General features: G+C 41.7%; 1 protein-coding gene across 1 annotated transcript; it reads right to left on the bottom strand.

The window, feature by feature from the left end:
- Positions 1 to 797: 797 nt before the first annotated feature.
- CUNH1orf198 (chromosome unknown C1orf198 homolog) lies at positions 798 to 22,073 on the bottom strand. Its single transcript, XM_052695153.1, has 4 exons — positions 21,655 to 22,073; positions 13,739 to 13,789; positions 5,154 to 5,702; positions 798 to 3,248 (listed from the first exon to the last, which is right to left on the bottom strand). The coding sequence occupies exons 1-4, from the start codon at positions 22,000 to 22,002 to the stop codon at positions 3,192 to 3,194; spliced, it is 1,005 nt and encodes a 334-aa protein (XP_052551113.1). The 5' UTR covers positions 22,003 to 22,073; the 3' UTR covers positions 798 to 3,191.
- Between the last annotated feature and the right edge of the window lie 1,307 nt (positions 22,074 to 23,380).

The raw sequence follows: 23,380 nt of genomic DNA, 5'->3' as shown, positions 1-23,380 counted from the left end.
CTTTTAAAAGTTAAGATAAAGCTTAAACAGGACTGAAGAAAACAATGTGTAAGCCAGATCCTAATTATACTTGGAATACCACCCCTTAATTGGCTGTCGAGGCTTTCCAAACCAAATTCTTCTTCAGATGTCCTTTCAATTGTTGGTAGAAATTCAGCTCAAGGATCAAACAAATCTGAGCTGCTTTTCAAAATACATTTTTAGAAAAGAGCAGATGTGGGCATGCAGAAAAAGAAACATGCTTGTAGCAGTAAGTTTGATTATCTTGTGCAGCAAGCTTTCAAGTGTTGGACAGAAAGCACAAAGCGAGACTATGCAGTGGCCTCTGCCAGCATCTTCTTGTGACTTGCTTTTAAAACCTGTAGGTAGCCATCCACAGCGAGCATAATTGTGTCAAACTTTGTCACTGCTAGTTCTGGTCATATGCACTGGTCATTTGCTCTCAGAATCCTCCTGCAATATTGCTCCTGATACCGATGTGTGCGTTACATTTCAAGTCCATTACAGTGAAGTCTTCACAGAAGCCTCAAGTCCTCTCCTGTCCCCACCTGTCAGACAAAGCAACAAAGCACGGAAACTTCCCCAAACAGCCTCACTCTCAGTTTGAAATCCAGCTGCAGTGTGGAGAATTGATTTTTTTTTTCCCTCTGATCTGAAGAACTCCATTTCTAAATTCTAGACCAGACTGTTCTTCGCTGCCTTTCAGGCAAATTCAATATGAACAAAAAACTCAAATGGCACTGATGAAGCAAGGGTGTTAAGGGACAAAGCACAAACTAGTACAAAAGCCTTGAATGTTCTATTTAAAGTGAATTTATTAAAACATTGTTAATATAAAATGTGACCAAGTACATTTTTTTTTGTAAGAATGTTTAATAAAAACATATGAAAGAAAGAAGGAGCATCATCAACTCTTGTCAAAGCACAGGAAAGAGCTACCAGGATAAGTATAAAGTTCTGCAGCATGTTCTACCAGCTGGTCCCAATGTGTATCAGGGTAGTGTTAGCCAATGGAGGAGACAGACGGCCCAGGTTTTGCTTTAAGAAGTTTCAATGCAGTTAGCAGAGATATGAAATAACACCCCTCAACAGTATGAGAGTTTGCTTTAAGATCTGCCCATTTCTAAGTAAGATTAGAATACACATCCTAACATTGGATTTGAAACTTTTCAGCAGCTAAATGCATAGAAAATTGGAGTCAATGAAAGGAGTAACACCCAGGGTTAGTGTTTGTCAGCTTTGAAAAGGAGGTGTAAGTCAGCACTAATTACACACCTAAATGTTTTTTTGCTGAAGTTGTTCTAAGCTATATTAATGCTTGTAAGATTACTTGTAAGAAATCCTAAAAACAGACAGCTAAGAAAAAGCAAGCTGTAAAGCCTAGGCCAAGAGAAACAATTATAGTATTTTGTGAACTGCTGAATGCAGAGACAATATCTGTGAATTAGGGAACGTGTGCATCTCAGGAGGGATATTTAGAAGCCTCTGAATTCTATACATAAGGCTATAGAATGGCTTATACTCTGTGGCAATCTGCCCTTTAGCTAAGAAACCTTTTAAGAAAACTCTAGAAAAGCTGGAGGTTTGGGGCTGTGTTTTTCAGAGGGCAGCTTACAGCATTTTCCTTGGTCAGCAAGTAAGTTTTAATGCTCTATCAGCACACAATGCTTGTTTGGAGCAGGCAGTACAGCAATTAGAGGCAAGGACTCCTCCAGTACATTTCAAACGCTTCCTGTAACAGACTTGGAGTAGGCAGAAGAAAACCCTGCAGCAGCCAGTTCTGTGCATGTCACTGCCTCTGGCATTTAACCAAATGCTAATCCATGAGAAGCCCAGCACTGTCAAGGTCTAGGAGATGGCGACCTTCTTACAGATTTGGCAGGGACCTACAAGAGCCATCAGAGTCCCATGCTTTGCCTTCTACCCCAAACAAACGCTACGGGACTACTGCTGAGGTAAAGGGAAGGTCAGACCTTTGGCATTGGAGCAGACCACCCACTGGTTGTGCGTTGGGGGAATTAAGGCTTCAAGGTGAGGTAAACACAGTGAGAGTCAGTGTGTAAATCATGCTGCATTTCGGAGACAACAGACTCAAATGACAGCTAACCTTGTTCTCTACATTTAAAACACCAAAGATCATTCGAACGCAGAACTGCTGAGGGCCACCTTGAGATGCTACTTTGCATCTTGGGAATAAATGTAACCCAGATGTTGAATGCTGAAGAGAGAAAATACCCACCAGGAGGAAAAAGCACCAAAGTTTGTAAGTCTTTGAGACTGTAAGTTGCTTATAAATACAAAGAAGCCTCATACTGCTAGGACCTCCCATAAACATAGTGGTTTCCTGACACAAAGGTAATTCACACTGCAGCAATTACCAGTGCTGTGCTTCCAGCACCACTGTTAAGAAGAGTTATGCTCTAACAAGGAGGCAGTGAATCGTTAGGCTTGTATTCCCTGAAGACTGTTTCTCCCATTCATAAGGTGTTGTCCTATTTCCCTTCCCCAGTTCAAGTCTTTAATCCAAAGATCAGAAACATCAATTCTTTCCTCAGGACATTTCTCTAACACTCTTCTGGTTATTTTAGCAGATTTATAGGGTAGAAGAAGTGCTTCTTTGGATCCATCATTTTGGCAATACCTCTGCCCTCTTCAAAAGAAAAGTATTTTCAAATAAGTAATACAAAAGTTACTTCCAGACTACATGAGATACAGAAATCAACGCACTCTGTATGCTTATTTTTCATACTGCTTTTGCTAGTTATCTGAAGTACAGAATCATTTGGTTTATTTTTTGGAACCACTGCATGTGCTATGCTATTACTTACAGGCCATGCTAGCAAGGTTTCAATTGAAAATAACAACCTGCTCCTGTAGGTTCCACTTCTCAGATGCACAGACACTTCATTTGTTTTCCTTTAACATCTGTTTGGTAACTTCTCCCATCCTCTCAAAACAGTAGCTACTAAAAATTTAACAGATTTTAAAAATAAATCAAAATGAAACCACACATCTAACACTGTTTAAAAACCAAAAATGCATCTGGTATTACAAAAGTTTATACAAAGGCAACATTTAAGAATTTGAAAGTTACTTCTAGAAAAAGACACAAATACTAGTAAATTAACACATGAAGAGAAAGATGTCTCACTCCTTCCCCAAAATTGGTTCGGACTATTTTGATGCACCTTTTACCAGTTGTCTAGAAAATCAAAGCCAGTCTTCAAGATAACATTGCTTGTACTAGTCTGCAAGAGGAAAAAAGAAAAGATGTGACTGTTAATTACAGAATTACAGTACTTGACTGCTTATCTACAAAAGAAACTTTAAACTGTTGTCTGCCAGTATTTCAAGTCCTTCATCTTGCTTAGGATGCCTAAGAATCTACACTAAATACTACCAGACACGAAGACAAACAAGAACAAAAATGCAACTCCAAGGAAGCAAATAATCCTACCGATCTGCAGGCAAAAGGTAATTTTGTGCCCATGATCATAAAGATCAACTTTCAGAGTAGGGTGAGCACTGCAGAGAATGAAAAAAACCAACAGCCAACAACACAGGCATTACTCATCCAAATGGATTGCCTGTTGCAGTGACAGCCAGTTGTTTTTAGAAAAGTATGTGCTTTAGACTCTGTTGACAAGCCATTTTACTTGGCTATCAAGAACATGCTGCTCCTGCAGTACTGCACTGTCAGCTGTGACATATGCAGTGATTTCAGTGTTCAGGAAGACTGTTCAGGAGATACGTGTGTCTCTAAAGTCTCTATTCCTACAGTGTGACTTTTCTTCATTTTCTCTTCATTTTTTCTCTTCATTTCTCTTTCTGCAATCTCTTCCCTGTTCTGGGGAAAGAATCCAGAAAGAGGGAGCGAAGAAAATTCTTTCATGCAACCCTGTCTTCTCACTTTCTGATATGGCAGGTTTGCTTCTGCATGGATAGGAAAACCAGGCTTTTCAAACCACTCCAGTGAGCCAGAAAACATTCCAAGGAATTAATACTGAACAAACCATTATGATGTAGGAAATCATGACACAGTTTTTATCTAAAATGAAAGAACCACTGCAGTCACAATTTGTAGTAGAACAGCTCAAAAATAATGTTTTCACTTCGGGAAAAAAAACACACTACAACCTAAAATAAATGTGGCTTAAGTAAAGTTCTCTGAAATACTGCCACTCTCTTCACTTTCAAGCATTTACCTCAGCCTGCATCTTTCTGACCTTACATCATCTTGTTTGGAATTTAAACAATCACCAGTGTGAAAACCAGTGGTAAGAGAAAGCTTTGTGACATGCTTAAGGTGTACAGTAATACATTAGGCTTGAGTGCAGTGCTGCATTTCAAACAGAACTGCATGGCTTTGTTTCAAGAACAGTTCTTCACAGCTTTTAGGCTTTGTGTTTCTTTCTTCTCTTTCCCTCACCATGTCATATCCTGTTGTTCCTTTCCTTTCCTTTTCTTTTCTCACAGATCAGCATCTGCTTTTTAAATAGATCCATCGGGCTATTGAGCTGCCTAAGGTTCTTTTTTGTTGTTATTTGTTTTTCTTTAAGAAAAAAAAAAAGCCACATTCAGAAGGCTATTCTGGGAACTCATTCCATTTCCATTTTGGACTTTAAGAGAAAATACATTTAAAGCTGTCCAGCTGCCTGGGACAAAACACTGCGACACGGCTGCTGGGCTTAGAACAGCTGAGAAATAAGCTCACCATTCACTGTTATGTGTGTGTACCAAGAAAGAATCCTAGATTTTAATTTTCCTACTGTTCAAGTTAAGCTTTTTATAAGAAGCATTCAGCTGTTTCAAGAAAAAAAAAGTTCTTTAATTTTATATGGTAAGCTCCCTACCCTAAATGCAGGTAGCTTGCTCTCAAGTCAGCCAATGGATGCCACGTCAGTGTTTTAGTTGTTATATTTAAATGATGCCCTTATCCTATGAACTTTACTACATTAGAAAATACTATATTGAAACAAACAGCAGCAGTTGACACATCAGTTAAATAGACTTCCCTAAATTTGCAGGATAAAAAGACAACAAGCTTATCTACGTTTTAATACTTCATTTCTAATCTTTCAGAATGACTTTGTCATATTTTAATATGTTACATGGTTTTTACATTCAAGGAAAATGGATACAGAAGTCTTTACCTGTCCAGCCTTTTGTGGATCTGTAAGTATAGTACCATCAGTATCTTCCTTGTTTGTCCTAGAAGATGCCAGGTCCTGTGGTGGGTCATGAAGAAAGAAATCATCTAGAGAACTAGAAGGGAGTTGAGTGGGTCGAGGTTTCTCCCATTCAAGAGATACAGAAGGTAGACTGGGGGTAACAGACTTCTCAGGTTTAGTTACGCTGGACTTGTCAGCTTTTGCCACCTCCTTTGGAGCAGACTCTTGTCTGTAAAACGAGGGAAGGGGTTTCTCTCCTTTCTCCATGGACTTGATCTGGCTGGGGGTCAAGGACTGGAACTCAGACTTGTCTCCTTCAAACTTGGAGCGTTCTGCATTTATCTTCCAGAAAGAGGACTCCTCATCCTTTCTGGGTGCTATTAACCCATCAGAGCCAGGGGTCTTAGCCTGAGAAGATTTAGGGACTTGGACGCCAGGTGCTGCTTTAAGTGGTTGCCTCTGTTCATTTTGTGACTGGGCACCACTCTGTTCTTGTATGGACAGAGATGCAATGCTGAACTCCATCTGACTCTGTTCAGGAATAAAGGAAAGAAAAAAAAAGTATTTCAGAGCCCTTCACAAAGACACGGTAATGAAATTCTCAGCTTGATGCATATAGATAATATTTTTACCAATATCTAGGCAATTCTCATGCAGCAGATATCACAGAAAAGCCATTCATTTTTTCCATAAATGTCTAAAATAATTATTAACAAAAGTCTGCAATGCAGGCACATGAAAAAGTCCCAGACCTGCTGAAAAGGAGTCAGAGGAAAAACAGATTGATTATATGAATGTGGTTGAAAATATGATTTGAGTTACCATCCAAGTCCCATCCAAGATAGCTTATACAATCATAGAGTCACCAAGGTTGGAAAAGACCTCTGAGATCATTCAGTCCAACCGTCCACCTATCACCAATATTTCCCACTGGACCACATCCCTCAGAACAGCACTAAAACATTAGAATAGATGTGTATGCTTTCTGAAAGCTATACGTGTTTTACACAAGAAGATTAAGCAAATGAAAGCACAACATGCTGAAAAGGCAGTCTTCCAGTATAGTCTTCGATACAGTTGGCAATATGTTTTAATTCCATCTACTTCCAAGACAGAGTACTAGATGTAATGAGTATGTGTAAATCAGTAGTTTTGCAATTCTAATGCCACTCTGGCGTAAGAAACAACTCCAGCAGGGCCTGTTCAACACTCACCCCAGAGCTGTGTTTTGGTTTTACTTGCAATTAGGATAGCTGCACTCATTTGTGAGAAATCACACTGAGTCAATGAAGACCGTAGCTAAGGCATGAAACAGATCCTGCAAAAGCCACCCAAGGGTGAACAGTGCAACGAAACGTTCATTTTGCTTACCACCACTTCAGCACTCTTGGCTGCCAGCTTTATAGTCTTTAGGCCAGTAAAAGTTAAGCCTTAGTTCCTTCTAAGGAACATTCAGGTGTTACTGTATATGGAACGTCATGGGAAAAAAAAACAAACAAAAACCAGTGCATTTTCAGCTACTGCTACACTCTTGTTACAGACTTGACTAGTTTGCAAAAAGCGTACAGGACATTTCAAACAGTAGATTTTGCCATAAGTTGTTGATACATCTGAAGTCCACTACTAATTTGCTAAGTTTTTCCAATTCTACCTCATTTTGGGACCTTCCTGAACCAAACTGCAACAGCATCTGTAGAATTAATGTTAAAAAAAGTCCAAATTGCATGCTGTTTTTAATAGCAGTCTTTGATGTCAAGTTCTGTGCTATTGTACACGTTCAGTTCAAAGGGACTCCAGATTTAGGATTTGCACACCTCATATTTCACATTCAGTATTTCTCATCAAAATGCAAATGTTAACACAGCCTCTGATTATTTAAAATCCAGATTTGTTTTGGCTTACGTGACCAATTTGTTTTGGACTGGCCAACAGCTGGCTACACATAATTGATTCATGAATCAACATCTGTACTTTCTAAGGAATTATATAATATTAGGTATCTTTCTGAAATTATAGGCAGGGAAGCATTAGATTGCGTGTTTCCATTAAGAATATGCTGTGTCACCAGATAATGAAGGATATTAAACACACTGCTTTATTTTTATTTTAAACCCAATTTTCCACTTGATGAATTTTGTGTAAACACAACGGTGTTGAGGATTATTCAGTGACTGCTGTTCTCTGTATTAATTTATAGGATTTGTTCCCCTAAGCTCACTTGACAATACTATTGAATAGAGATTTACCATCCTGAAGTTAAGATGCTTTAAGACTTCAAAAATGACAAAATCCCACCTTAAAAAATCCTCAAGCCACAATATAAAGTGAACACACATTTCCCTAATATCCAAAGGGAAAAAGATAATCTTGCTTTGTTTTTATTGCACCTTGGAAAACTTAATTCCTGCATGAGAAGGTACTTGAACCAGGGCCATTTCCTATCCTTCTGCAGTCTCCTTTCTTCTCAGCCTGCTCCAGAGCTTACACTAGAGATGACACTGGTAAAAGGCCATTGCAGGAGCACTTTCAGTAAAATGATCCTTTCCTACCTCAGTTCAAGTGAGAAAGAGGGTCAGTGCCCAGAGCAGAGAGAGGCCATCCCAGCCCTGTTTCCTCTAGATAGATGCTGGAAACAAAATCTGGCCAAAACATTGACAGAAGAGAAGCTGGAGAAAATTAGAAAGAAGAAAGAAAATGACTTCACGTTTCCGTAGCACCAAGACACACAAAATAATGTCAGGTTTCCTTAAAAATTCTTATGTTGTGGACCAAAAGCCACTTCCTGTGGTCACATTTCATTTTCTTTCAGAAAGGCCCAAATGTCAACCTAGAGCTTTGGTTTGGAAGGAGCAGGCTCCTGCTGGTGCTGGGAAGAGCGTGACCTACAGAACTTCAGACACTTTTAACCTTTCCAACCCAGAGAGGACACAGTCTTTGTCCTTTTACAATGGAGAACACGGGGCAGGGAAAGGAGTTGCACACATTTTTGTATTTTCATAGGGCTGTGAATGAAGCAGTCCTGATGCCCAAATGATCCTGGGGAATAATGTACCAAAACAAGACTACAATTTGAGTAGCTGAAGCGTTGAGATTAAAATCTAACAAAAACTAGAATCTTGATTTGAGAAGGAAAAACACCAGCTCCTCAGTTTGGATGCAACTCTTTAAAGTTTGCTCTCAATTCTTGGACATTTTCACCTTTTAAGTGGTGAAGAAAGTTTCTGAATATTGATTAAATCAGCTCACTCTGTAGATGCCCTGTCGAATTTAAGCTTAATCTAGTTTATCTAGCTTTGAAATACATAAGAGCTAAGCTCACCTTTCTTGGTCAGTCTCTAAAACTCCAGTCAGTGCACTGCTGAGGGTGACCACACCTTTCAACTTTACAAGGAAAACCCACCCAATGTTTAGGTTTGCATATGTGCATCAAGATATACTCTGGAGATGAAGCAGATCATAACGTGATGCTTCATATGGAAAAATCTGATTGAAAACACTTCTTCAAGAGTTCCTCTTTGTCTTTACAACAAGAAGAGACCACACCAATACATTCTGAAAGCACGGAGCTTGGGCATTCTCTAAGAACAGCCCCAAATGGTCAGAAGTACAATTCTGCTTCCCAGGAATTTCTGTGGACAAGTTGCAAGCCTATTTTTCTTGAAGCACTTGCACTTCTTGCTTCTATTTGACTTTAAAGGTTATTTAAGGTGTCTGAAGCTCTGAGAAATGTTGCTGAGGAAAGAAAGTGATTAATATGTGATATCTTCACATATTTTGATCTTCTATCAAAAGTCACAAAAGTGGAATATAACACTAAAAGAAACAAAAAATCACAAACCAGAGCAGCAGATAAATTCATACGGAGACAGAGAAGGGCCACGTGAGAAGCCCTCAATGTAGAAAGCTAAAATGCAATTTCTATGTTATCAAATTCCTTTGCGAGGGTTAGAGCAAAGGATGCCTACATCTTGGACCACTTTTCTGCCCAACAGATAAAAGAGAAAAAATAGGCAAAACTGAAGTTTTTAGGAAGCTATGTCTCCCTCTTTTTTTAAAAAGGCCATATTAGGATATTTATCGCTTTGATCCATTCAATTTATTTAGACCTTACAGGCAGAGATAACCTACCAAATCGTACTCCTATCTGTAGGTGCTCACGGGAAACAATGTATTCATTAAGACAGGCACCACACACTTTAAGGGCCTAATGATTAATGGAATCGGGTTTGAAGTCGTAAATCTATCTTAAAAACAAATGACCACAAAAACTCAGGAACTATTTTTTTTAAGCATCTTATTCACTCATCAGGAATGTGTAGTATTTTACTCAACAGACACGCAAACACAGCCAAAACAAATTGTTTTGCTTGGCAGCCTGAAAAATCTAAATTGTTGAGACAAAGACTGCAGAAACACTGTCAAAAGCAACTTGTTTAAAGCAAAGCTTGATATATATGCAGAGATAAGAAAGCCAAGTTGAGAAGGATTTAGAAAATGACTTCGGTTTGCTGAACGGACAGAATCAGAATAAACATGGGCACAAACTTGTTGCCATTTTTTCCTTTGTTTCCTGTGGGCGTTTTCAGGATCTTTTCAGGACCCTTTCAGAAAGAAATCCTTAGGTCAGCAGAGACCAATCACAATGGTAAAAATAGAGCATACAAAAACAGTCTGTGTGATTTTAGCGCATACCAAAAGATAACATGAAAGAGGCACAGCGCGTAGCTTCAGAGGAAATTTCATTATCTACTATTTGGTGATATGAACGGTAGTCTGGCTCTGGCCACAAGTTTGTCTCCTCTACTGCTGAGTCTGAGCAAACTCACTGTATCAGTGTTTGGCACGTGCCTGGTTTTACGCTCAAAAGCAGCTGTCCAAAGATTGATGCAGGTAACTGAATCCTTAGCCAACAAGACCAGGCCATCAGATTAAAACAAATCTTGAACACAGCTCCTGTTATCACAGTTTATTTCTTTTGCTCAAGAACTAATATTCAGCAGTAGTCTTATGGCACTGATTTTTAAATCTCTGTAATCTAGACTGAAAAGGGGAAGAAAAAAGCCAAAATCTCAGGCATCCCTCTTCCTTCCTTCCAATGAAGTATTGCCACTTATGCCAAATCAATAATTGTAAGATGAAAAAATGGTTCTAATATCAGGCTATAATGGAAGGAGGGGAAAAAAAATCCTTTCCTGATACTTTTTTTTTTTCTTTTAAAGAAAAAAAAAACCCAACACATAGGAGTTGCACAAATCAGGATATTGAAGATTGTCTTTTAGTTTTAGGCCTTCAATACAGGCAACAGTTTGCATATTATGTTTGTTTTGTTTTTTTTTAAAAGTAGTGTAAAAAGTAGCACAGAGGAGAGCTGAAGGAGGAATAAGTGAACCCCTACAGAAAGGACTCTCTAAAGCTGCCTTCACAGCTATTCTAGCTGTAGCAAGACCAACAGATTTTTTTGATGTGCAAGTGTTTGTTTTAAATATCTGGAATTAAAGTTATTTTAGTTAGCAGCATGATTTAGAAATAGGTTCCAATTTGTCCCCGTGCTGCTCTGTGCATTCAATGAGTTAACCAAGGTGGCAGGCAAATTATATATTCTGCTCACTATTACATTCATTAGAAACAAAACAAAATTTTATTTCCAAAACCAGGCATGATTCCTGTTTTCCATTTATATCTTGAAATCCGTGCTGCTTCACTCAATTTTTACATCAAACAGACCAAGAAACCTCAAAGGCTAAACTCAGCCAAAATGTCAGCTTTCATCACACTTAAACCTTTAGCCATAAATAGAATGCCCTAAATTCACAAACCTGGCTTTGGCCCCACTTAAAAAAGAGTAACCCACATTTCCTGTGTTATTCATAAGGGCTCCACCCATGAACCAAATCACTCCATCCAAGTCAGCCTCTCATTCTAAAATGTCACTTTATTTGCAGTGCCATGAGAACGTGTTCCTTCTCCAGTAATTATCCTTCTGAGAAGTGCTATGGTTTTCCATTAAAAACATTAGATCATTCAAATGATGCCTAACTGCTGGCTCAAACATTTACATCGTGTTCCTGCTTTGTTTGCAGCTTCAATGGCGGAAACATTCATGGGAATATTTGACATGTTATGAGCAACTTAACCCTTATCTCATACTTGTGTTTAAAATGAGAACACAGAAAATTTACTTCTGACAGAAGGGAAGTTATCAAATCCTTCTACTACATTCTGTTCAAAATGAAAGCAATTTATTACAGTATTTTAATGGTAAGTGTAACAGCCATGAAGTCAGGGGATTCATTCCATTAGCTACTGTAAGAAAAATGTGTCCATGCCTAATCAGCTGGAAGCAATATTGTCACCACTGCAACACTTCCAACTTGCAGAGAACACAACCCTGCCATTTCTCTGCTGTTCCCTCCACCTCCTCAGTTGTCCAAAAACGGTGTCCTACAAACAACTACTGATTTTGCTATTTCGTATTTTTCCTTACAGTGTTAAAATAGAAGAAAAAGCCTATTGGCTTTACTGATTTAAATCTCTACTTCCTCCTTCTCTGCAGAGGTGGGTTGTCACATTTTTCTTCTACAGGTATGCCAAAACATTGACAGAAGAGAAGCTGGAGAACAAAAATTTGTATGTATTCATACAAAGCTACAGAAGAATGAAGGTACTCTGTTGTAACAGCACTGATATGTAAAAAAACAAAAACAACACCAAAACAACACAAAAGGAAACAAAAAACTCTTCATGAACAGGAGGTAAGGAAAAAAAAAAGGTACAGAAAGAATAGCCCCCCCGTGAGGGAGAGCTAATGAAACGGAAAGAGCCTGACAGCCTAAAATAAGAGTGGGAACAGATGTGGCACACAAGACACCAAACATGCTTTACAACATTGCAACCTTATTAAATGGCCCATTCAGGTTTCTTCACTGTTTCCCCAGGCTGGACTGATTGGGCAAGGGGATTTTCTATTCAGCCAGTTACTCATGGAGAAATTGCATTCCAGCATTTTCTTGTTGAAGTACTGGTTAGGGAAGAGATCAAAGAGTAAGCATGAAGCAAGACATTGGCCTTTAGAACTAGACGACTCAGCAGCTGAAGGGCTGGGCTGGAAGGCTGACACAAAATGATGAGGCACTGGGAAGAAAACAAAAGGAAGAACCCACACAAAGCAACCAACCCGCATGCCATGAAGTGGGACAAAATGGATTCCCTAGAGTTTTGCTCGAGGAAAAATGTCATTCAGCTTTTCATCCTGCAGCTGAAGCACAGCTAGGAAGGAGGGGGAATCAGAAGCACAGTTTGATTAGCTGAGACAAATTCCTAATGCAACTTCCCCTGTTTCACTTTTCTTCAGCAGTCACAGGAGTGTTTCCATATCATCCTGCAATTCTCCACACGTTGCAGAAAAGCATGAACCTGGACCACTGAAGACCTTTATTCTGAGACACCAGAGGGACAGCACAAAGTGCCTTAAGCAGCAAAGGAAAAGCCATAACTTGGGTTAAAAAAAAATACTTCATTAGCCATGCAAGCACTTAAAAGACAACTGCCCATTAAAGAGGAAACCCATCTGACTGCAGATCATCACGGATCACTGGTCAGCGTATTATAGGCAGCACCATCTCCAGGAAGTTAAAATATTCAGAAGTTATAAAATTTTACCGAGACAGAGCTTCAAAATATGATGACAGCTGACACGGTCCTAAGACTGAGTTTTCGGGTTTGTATCAAAAAATAATGGGAGAGACAACATAACTGTCCCCAATATGCAATTTATTTCACCTTACGGTCAAACGAGTATCAGCTCCATCCAAGTGCACTCATACTACAAGCCTTTCTAGTATTATCCTAAAAGTCAGTGGCTTCTTTTTCCAAGGGCCTTGAAAGACAGGAGGGCATGACTGAGCTAGCTGGTTCCTGCTGCCAAAAATCCTCCTGAACACCATAGCTTGTAACAGAGTTTTAAGGTAAGAGAAGATCCACAACGCTTTCTGCTAAACTGCAGCACTGTATGCTGCAGGGATCCAGGAGCCACATCAAGTTATAGGTTAATCTACATCTGCTGAGCACAGATGGGCTGCTAGTTAGAGGCAGTGACCTTGAGCAAGGAAGGCTGACAACAACTATAGGGTTAGGTCAACTGGATTAATTTAGTATCCACTGGCATTTCCAGATAATTACTCTGCATTAGGCTGAGATTATATCCATAAGCTCATGCATGATATCTACACAGTTCAAGGGCAAAAAAAAAAAAAAAAGTGGGTGAAAAGCAGCTTTCTCTGGCAGATAAATCCAGAAAACAAAAAGTCTGAAATATGATTAAATGAGCATGCTCGTCATACGGCCGCACTTGAAGTACGAGTGTTGGTTCACACAGCACACTTGGTGTTTCTGTTGATGTAAACCAAAGTATACCACCTCTGTTTCATTTGCAGTATGGTCACTGTACACAGCTCTCATAGAACAAAGGCAACACTGCCTATCAAGTGTCAAAATATAATAGAAAAGCAGAAGGAACAGCAGCATCAAATGACAAACCAACATTTTAAGTAAAAGTGACTCATATTTACCTTTGTTTCCCAGGAGAATGGAGCTGAGTGCTCATCTTGCCAAGTTATATCCTGAAATAAAATTCAAGAATGATCAAAAATCAGAAGGGCAACTTTACCTGCTTAGAGTATCATTCAGATAACATTATGTTGCACTGCTGGAAGTATAACCACTATCAAAAAAGTAGCTAAAAAGCAAGAGCTCTACTTCCACATATAACTGATTACATATTAAGACTGACTGAAAGCAAGTTCTTTGAGGGAAGGATTACCAAATAGTATTCCTACTTAATCTATAAGGTATATAAAGATTTAACCTGGCCTAAACTTTTTGAAATTGCTCTGCAAATTGCTTTAAAATCTCCAGTTTTCTGCTGCACACATTGCTTGGTAGCTGGTAGCAACACACAAGAATATAACCAGAGGAGCTGGGGCCCCAGGGAAATAAAGTTCCATTTCTTCCGCCCCACAGGCTGAAGAGCATGTGTGCAACCAGGCAGCAAAAAGGCTGCATATCCATCAGCACAAGCCACAGCAGGATCCAGCCCCCACAAGACTCAGCACTATGCACTTTGAGGATGATCAGCCTGAAATAAGTATTTGGTGCTGTTTATGCAAGACTAAAATCCCAATCTGAATCCAAGCAGTACCATTCTGGGAATGCGGTGTGTAGTAGGCGCTGCAACAGCGTTGTGAGGTTTCACAACTATCAGAGGCTCTGCTCATATGTCATGCAGAAAGAATGGTTCACAATATGTCAACTGCTGTGCACGGTCGTGTTCTGAGTGAACTTGCTCAGTTTTCAACTAGTTTTATATAGTTTTAAATAGTTTTCAACTATTACTACATTTCACCTTCATGACTAGTGGAAGGCCAGTATCAATAATGGAAAAAAAAATAATAACAATCCCAATGAGAAATTTAGGTAATCTCTTCATGCACAGCTTGGCCTCCAGAATACAATCCGCACTGAGAAAGAAGGGATGACAAATAAATAAATCAGTTCTGTTGTTGATGTCTCTTCACAACCTGCAATAAAATCACTACACTTCTAGTTCTTAATTTTACCTTGGATGCTCTTATTTTTACATTTTACCAACTCATGCTGGTAAAGGTAATGAGTTGCACCCTCTATACCAAGCATAATGTTGCTTTGCCACCACAGTAAGTCAGAGGAAGAACAGGAGTAGGAATGACTGGTGGATGGATGCATGGATGGATGGGTAAAGGCCCGGATAAACTATGCATTGAGAAAGAGATGACAGGACAATACCTGAAGTGCTTGCATTATACTTCTGCTTCTAAAGTAATAACAGAACTGAAATATGATTTAAGCTAACTACTGCATAGGAATCCCCCATCTTACATGACTGCCCTTTTTTTCATATTTTTGATCTTTGTCTTTATGGAAATGCATTTCTCAAAGACATCTGACAGCATTCTCTTGCTCTGCCATCTCTAATTTCACTCTAGCGAAATTCTATTGGCCAAAGGCTATGAAAATTACAATTAGAAATGTCTGTCCAACTCCTTAACATGAAAACATGTCAGTCTCCAACTGGTTCTCACCTGTGAAATGTACGGTTTCTAAAAGTAAAGTGTTTGAGATATATGAAAGTTATCCCACATTCTCTATGGGGATATAAAAGCAAGATTCACCTGACTAATTCTTTACTGGCTAAGACCTAAGTATCCAAGGTGAGGATGGATGAAAATAATTTTGGATGGATGAAAATACTTTTGAAAATTAAACAACCTAAAGGTTTCCTTTACCTGAAAGGAAAAGCCTGGGCTCTACTGGAGCACATATTCTGGCCAAAGGTAGCTTAGCACAGGAAGTTATTGCTAAGAACACAAATGTAATACTAGAACCTCTTGTTCTGGGAAATGGATACTTCTATTTATTAACATTTAAGGGAAACAGAGTAAAAGTCTGTTATTACTATCTGTTTTGACTTCTATCAGTATTTGAACTGTGAGGTGCTGCTGACCACACTGGAATGCCATACGAGGCATTAGATGGGATGCCTTGAAGCTGGTGAGCTGTCAGATTATTTCAAAAGCATTTTCAGACTGCACCTTTTCACTTGAAAATGACAGAGTTGGAACCCCATTTCTGAAGGAAGCACGACAGGTATCACAGTCCAGGAGGCAACAGAGGTTGGAAAGCGCCCTCTGTGAGCCCAGGCACTGCAATAAGTCACACAGTGTAGGCAGGACTAGAGTTCTGTCTGCACAGGGTCTGCACAAACTAGTACTGGATGTCAGCCATAGCACTAAAAGACAGAAGCGAAGTCCAGCAAACTCCCACGTGGTGTCAGAGAGCCTTAAAGCTCCAGGCATGTAAGCAGAGTTTTCAGTGGATTTTACCTTAGGAGTTTAAGGGAAGCTCTTGCTGATTTAAGTGACTTCTTGTCAGAAGGCTCCGGCTAACTCATTTGCTACGGCAGCTGAGACAGTCCCACATAGCTCACAAGGATTACTTGCTGGAGAACCGGGCATAAAAAACTTAATACAAGATCCCAACCATAAAACAGGTTACAGGTCAGCCATCTGTACAGGTGATTTAAATAAACTATTAACTATCTGACATCTCCAGTGGAAAATAGCAAAAGAAAAACTTGCACTGGTAGCACACAGGGCACAGAAAGTTAAGCTATTCCTTGTAAAGGACTATCATACATTAACAGAACATGCAAAACAGCTATGAACCTCTTTTGAAGTTGGCAGCAAGCCATAATCACATTCGTTCTGGATCCAAGAAAGTTCGTAACTCTCCTGTATCTGGGACTAGTACAGACAACGTCAGGAGGAAACACACCCCTCAGCCCAGCAAAGATACTGCTGCTGCTAGTAAGGCCTGCTGATAAAAGGCTGCCTGAGGAATGACTGGAAAATAGCACAGGGAAGACGGAGTGAAGGTCTGAGGTTGCCATACACCAAGGCAGATCATTCCCTACAGAATGGAGCGCATCAGGTTTCCATTTCATAGAATTTGTTGTTTTCAACTGCCATTGAACTTGCTGGCATACAATGTCAATCTCCAGCTTAGATAGACAAAAAGCTCCCAAAACAAGTTAACAGCATTTTGATATTGGTTGTTAAAAAGTTCTTATTGGAGAAACGATCTAAGACTTCATTGGGTAATTGCAGAAGATGGAAATAGTACACATTTGCTTGAATCATAGAATCTTTGGAGTTGAAAAGGACCTTTAAAGGCCATCTATTCCAACACCCCTGCAATGAACAGGGACATGCACAACTAGATCGTGTTGCCCAGGGCCTGATCCAGCCTTGGAAAGTCTCCAGGGATAAGAGATCCACCAAATCTCTGGGCAACCTATTCCCATGCCTCATCACCCTCACTGTAAAATACTTTTTCCTTATATTCAACTAATTCTACCATCTTTAAGCTTGAAGCCATTTCCTCTTGTTCTATCTTGTTCTATCACAACAGATCCTGCTACAGAGTTTGTCCTCTTCTTTCCTGAAGGAGTTCCCTGAAAGAAAAGGAGGAGATTTTTCATCTTTTTTCTTTTTCTCCTCAGGCTGCTCATCCCCACACACTTCAGAGCCAGTAAATCTGAAGAACCACATTCAAGAGGTCTTCCACTGGATCTAGCAATCTAACATATGATTCAAAGACAGAGAGTTTCAAGGAATTGACGTCTGCAGTTAGCTGAAGAGTACTTGAAGGTAGGATAAAACAGACAGTTACCAAGTTCTGTCCATTGTCATAGAAGGGAATTCTGTGGCTTTCACTTGGTTCTCAGAGGACATGGAGAGGACCAAGGGAGCAGCAGGAGAATAACACAGTTCAACTGCTTTCTGCCTGATGTGCTTGACTCATGTTTGTCACCAACAAAGCCTGAGAAAAGAACTTTGTTTTCCCTAAAATATACAAGTTCTTGCACGTTTGAAGAAAACAGAAGGAAAACCATAAAAAGTTTAAAGATTCACAAAAGTAAATGATGAGTGAAACTTAAAATAGAAAACAGCTTTGAGGCTATTTATTATCAACACAGATTAGAAGAGATCCATATCTGATAAGCTTTTGTTTTCACCACACAACAAAGCTTTCTTCCAGAAAGAAGTCAAATAAACTTTTGTTCAACAACCTATTTGTAAGAAAGTGAGTCTCATAAAACATATTACATATGTTTAAAAAAAAAAAAAAAAAAAAGGTGTTGGAGAGAGCGACACAAAAATCCAGTCATACACTTCACTTCAAGAACCAGCTAGAGAATATATTAATCATAGAATCATAAAATCCTTAGATTCTATTAAAAAGAATCACAAACTATGCCTGCTACACGTAGGCGGCTTGTTGCCAAACAGCATCAGAATTTCAAAAAGGAAGCCACTGGGAGAAAGGTGCCAGCCTATCTGACAGAAGCATTGCTCAGAGCAGCTGACAGCCACTGTGCCATCGCAAAACTACCAACAAATGGGTTTCTGTGCTGGCAGATGCATTTCAGAAGCACTGTCAGAACAGGACTTGCTGGTTATTGTGGTTTAGCTGCGCTCCAAACCACACTGCTTTTCTTATTTTTTAAAAGCACAAATCTATAACAGGCCTGACATTAGAGCTATTGATATATTAAATATTTGCTGCTTCAAAGCATTTTTAAGTAGGAGACAAAAGAGTCGATTCTTTGGCTTGGCAACAAAGTTCTTAATGCAAAGCAAAATAAACACTGTGTCCACCCTCAGGTAGCTTCCCTATCAGAAGATGATGGATGAAGGTAAAAAATTCCCTTACGTGTCTTTCCTCCACATAAACTGTTTAACATTTTCTAAATCACATTGTACTTCATTCAATGAAAATTCTCATTATTGTGATTGCCTGTCAAATACTCGATATCTCAAAAAAACCCCCAATTCTCTCAGCCTTTTTTCACAGGAGAGGTGCTCCAGCTCTCTGAGCATTTTCAGGGCCTCTGGACTTCTCCAAAAGTTCTACATCTTTCCTATGCTGGGTGCCCCAAACCTGGACACAGTATTCCAGCTGGGGGCACACAAGGGCAGAGCAGAGTATTCCTGCTGGCCCCCTTTCTTGTAATGCAGCCCAGGATACTGTTGACCTTTCAGGCTGCAAGAGCACACTGCTGACTTATGTTTGGCTTTTTGTCCACTAGGACCAAGTCTTTCTCTGCAGGACTGCTCTGTGAGTTCTTCTCCCTGTCTGTACTCCTACCTGGAGCATTGTTAAGAAACACAAAACTCTTCTTGAAGGTTGCAGAGTCCAAAAGCCCTTGGCTAATGGCACTCAGGTGACTCGAGACATTTGCCAGGAGTCACACGTGGTGCTGCAACACTCTGGCACTATGATATGACCAGATCGTGGCTGTAGCATGCTGTGGTCCTATTACTGCACATCTATTTTCTGTCACAGTCTTCCCACACAGGTAACATTCTGAAAAATGTTTTGAGAAGTGCTTATGCTTTGAGAACTTCCCAGTCCTGCACGAAAAGTTCAGCAAATCAGTTTGGCATTAGAAGATACATGGGAAAAAAGTGGGAGGAGAAAGAGAGAACCACCTGTCCAGAGATGAAAGACTACTAAATATAAGCTCTGTACCAGCTTATCAAAACAGCCACACACACTGAAGTGAAAGGAAGTGGGGAGGGCTCTGGATGGGTGAACCAGTATGTTCAGCATTCACCCTTATTCTGCCTTCTCCCCGGTCCTCCACAGAACATGAAGAGAAAGACACGAACTTTCTGTGCTTAAGTAAGCACAGGTAGATGGCTACATATTTCAGTGTCAGCTAACATGGAAGCTGTGCTATGCTTCTCTAGCTGCAAATGTGATGCTTAAGTAACTGGTATCAACAAGAACACTGTCAGGACAGCACGCTCACGCTGTAAGGGCTGCAATATCAATTAGAGATTTGGGGGTATGTGAGCTTATGTAGGCTGTTCTCAGCATCCATGCCAGGACCAATCTAATAATGCCAGGTAACTGCGCTAAGTGGAGCAGCTACATCTTACACAGGCAGCAGCGGTACAGCTCAAGAAGCTGCCGGTTCTGAAGGTAGCACGGTAGCAAAGCGCTGTAGGTAAAGCATTTGCAAGCCTGGAAAGTTGAACCGAAATGGCAAGAGTGGCTGCAGTGGCTCTGTAATGGCAGGACAAGGAGGGAGAGATTAGTGAGCCAGGGCAGATGTCCAAGAATCAGGCTGAATGCCAGAGAGGGAGCAGAGGGAGAGGAAGCTATCAGATGAGGTGCCAGGAAAAGCTCCAAGGCTCAACAGTGCAGTTAGAAGAATTAAAATGGAAATGCAGAGTGCCAAAACAAGTGGAACCTCTTTTCTTCAAAAAGCATTTTACATTACTTCAGCTTGAAAGTCAAGGAGAAAGTCAGCTGAGGCATATGCTTCCAAAATTAAAGTTTGTATTTTGATGGACCATGCTTTTGTTGGTTAGTGGCTGCACAACAGCTAAGAACAACATTGTTTATATTACAGCTGCATTTTGGGGGAGAAGGAAAAAAGACAACGGTGTGCAAAAGTTTCAGATGGATGCTCTAGCTGTAATTCGGATGAACAGAAAATATTGTTTCCATATGGTGCAGCACAACCACCTACGACATGCCTTCTTCCCTTCTGGATCCACATAATTCAAAGCAGAAAGCCCAGCAGAGCTGTCTGAGACCAGGAACGCTGAACACACTGTTTCCACAGTCATTCTCCTAAATCCTTTCAAAAATAACTTCAGTTTAGGTTTCAAGGACTGCTCATACAATAAGATTTCTGTCTGTGTCTTTACACTCCTTTTTACCAGTAGTGACTGCCTATTACCAGAAAACACACAGAACTCCTGGTATCACTGACTACATAGAACCTTTCTGCCACAGGAAGCAAAGCACAGCCTTCTGCCACAAAGCCAAGCAGGTACAAATCCCACTGCAGGGATTCTGCCGAGCCAGCTGCAAGAAGCATTGCTCAATTTAAACTAGATTGATGGCTAGAAGCACAGAAGCAGATTGATGTTCTGCTGGTAGTCACGTAAGTTAATTAACAACGGGTCGCTTTAAGAAATTAAATTAAGAGAATGAAAGATATTGGCTCTGAAATCATGCTTAAAAAAAAAAAAACAACAAAAAACCATCACACAAAACAAGCACACTAAGCAAAATGAAACAAAGGGAATCTCACACATGGAAAGAGGGAGTCAGGAGCACTGTCAGATCTCCTCACTCACAGGAGCTCTGGCAATGGGATGATTCCACGCAGGCACCCTCGCACTTATGTTCTCCTGGAACGACTGCCGCCCTTCTCCACTAGACAAGGAACCCTCAGAAGCTCTAACATCTATATATTTTTTGTTATCTACTCCTTCCACACCCTTGTTATTCTTGGCAGGTAACATGGGAAAGACAGCGCTTATTTATTTATTTACTTTAAGGCGTCAAAAATACCAACAGCTGGAATGTCTTCAATGTTTTATTTTTAGCAGAGCCTGAAATTAGGAGCAGAAAGGAAGAGGTTTAACTCGGGGTAAACATTCCGTGCCGCCGCCTTCAGCTCTGGAGAACTTCTGGGGAGAGCTGACAGCGGCCTCTCACTGAGCCTCTGCTTTAGGAAACCCACACCGGGATCCCTCCTGCTTCTCCCGGGCACGCCTCAGTACGCTGCCTTTCCTGTTTCTACGGTTTCACCGAAAGCAGTGCAACATCCCGCCCTCCCGCAGACGCTCTCCATCCATCACCGGGGCAACCCCCGGTCGTCAGGAACCACAGGGTTCCTCCGCGCAACCGAGACACGCTACCGAGCCCCGTTTGCCGACCAGCAGGACCCACCGCCCGCTCGCCCCCGCCGCTCGCCCTCCCCTCCCGCAGGCCCCGGCCATGGCGGACCCCCTCAGGGAACCGACGTGCCGCGCCCACTCAGCGCGGTCGGACGCCGCGCGCGGGGTGCGGCTCCGCTCGGTACCTCGTCGCCGAAGCGCACCACCTTCTGGCCCGTGTTGAGGCGCAGGCTGGGGTAGGAGGCGGGCGCCGCGGGCGGGCGGGCGGTGCCGCGGTGCGCGGCGTAGCGGGCCTGGACGTGCGGTTCCACCAGGCACTTGTCGATGATCTCGTCCTGCTGGCGGGGCGGCAGCCGCTCCCACTCGGGCCCGTAGCGCTCGCGGATCCGCTCCTTCTCCGCCATTATCTTGCGCGCCATGGGGCTGAGCGAGGAGAAGTAGCTGAACCGCTTGCGCTCCCGCTCATCCAGCGGCCGGTTGCCGTTCATCACCGCCGTGCGGGAGGCGGCGATCGCCGCCGCCATCGAGGCCATGGCCGCCCCGCCGGCGCCGGCCCCGCGCGCACCGAACCGGCCGCGCTGTACGGCGGAGCGGGATCCGCCTCCTCCTCCTGCCGTCCCTTCCCCGCTCCGCTGCTGCAGACGCCGCCTCTCCTCGCTCTCTATAAGCGCGGCCGCCGCCCCCTCCCCGCCTCCCGCACGCCCAGCGCCCGCGGCAGCCCCTCCCGGCGCCCGGCGCCCTCCTCGCTGCCCCTCGTGGCCGCTCCCGGCCGGGCTCCTCCCGGCCGGCCGAGGGGCGACCTGCGGGCGCTCCTTCCCTGCGCTCGGAGCTGCGCTCTTCCCCTCACAGCTGTACTTGTTACCCCGGGCAGCTCCTCGTGGAGGAGAGGAAGGAAGCCAGGAATTGTCACTTGCCATCCGAGTTCCCGCACCCCGCCGGCCTCTTCCTTAACATTAAGAGTGGTTTCTGACAACTACAGCTCCTGAGTTTATAAGTCAGAACAAGAGTGCAGTGCAAAACCGGCATCTTGAAAACGTTCATTACCCAACTGCCGCGATCTCCTGAAAGCTGTTGCCAGCACTACGATGAACTTGCAGCATGAGCACGGTTCTCTGCAACCTTAGTTCTTTTCTCTGAATCTGTTTTTCCTAGTACTGTAATTACAGACAGATCTTGCGTTGCATTTGCCTGCGGCTAAATTGGTTTTATCTTTCATCCTTACCAGTTGCACTAAGCCCTTTAATGATTTTCACACTATATTCTGAAATCTCACAAATATTAGGAGATCAATAGGTTTTAATTACTTAGTCTATTTTTTCCCTTTGCACTTTCTCTAGTATGAATAGATAAACGGCTGGGCCTACAGCCTACACTTCAGAGCTCAAATGAAATGGCTGGAGCAGTTGCCTGATGACACAGAAGGGGATGGAAAACAATCTTTACATTTCTCCACATCTCTAGTTCTTAGGAGGTAATTACAGCTCTCCCAGTCACCACATACCAGTCCAGTTATATAATCCTGCTCTGTTTGTTAAACTTGTTTGAGAGCATTGTTTGACTCGAGCTCACTTTCTTAGTCACACATAGTGCCCAGAGAACCACCCCTTCGGAACACCTCTACGCACACATGCAGGTGCAGCAGGCACCGTACCCACACCAGACAGCTCTCCTACAACGCTGTCACTCTGTTGGGACCAAACACCACCACCAACAAAAAAGAAAACCTCACGTACTGTTGTGCTTCTGACATTTACAACTGAGAAACTGACCGTGGACATGTCATTTCTTTGGTTTTATTTCCAAATTATCTTCTCATGATCGCTGTTCTTTTAAGCTGACATCTGTTCCTTCCCTGGATTACAGTACATGAAGTGTCTGCATATTTACCAGTTACTCACACACGTATGGCTT

This window comes from Tympanuchus pallidicinctus, unplaced genomic scaffold, assembly GCF_026119805.1.
Source record: "Tympanuchus pallidicinctus isolate F22 unplaced genomic scaffold, pur_lepc_1.0 scaffold1, whole genome shotgun sequence".
Classification (NCBI taxonomy): Eukaryota; Metazoa; Chordata; class Aves; order Galliformes; family Phasianidae; genus Tympanuchus; species Tympanuchus pallidicinctus.
Note: the sequence above shows the minus strand (reverse complement) of the source record. Positions and strands in the feature narration are given on the sequence as shown.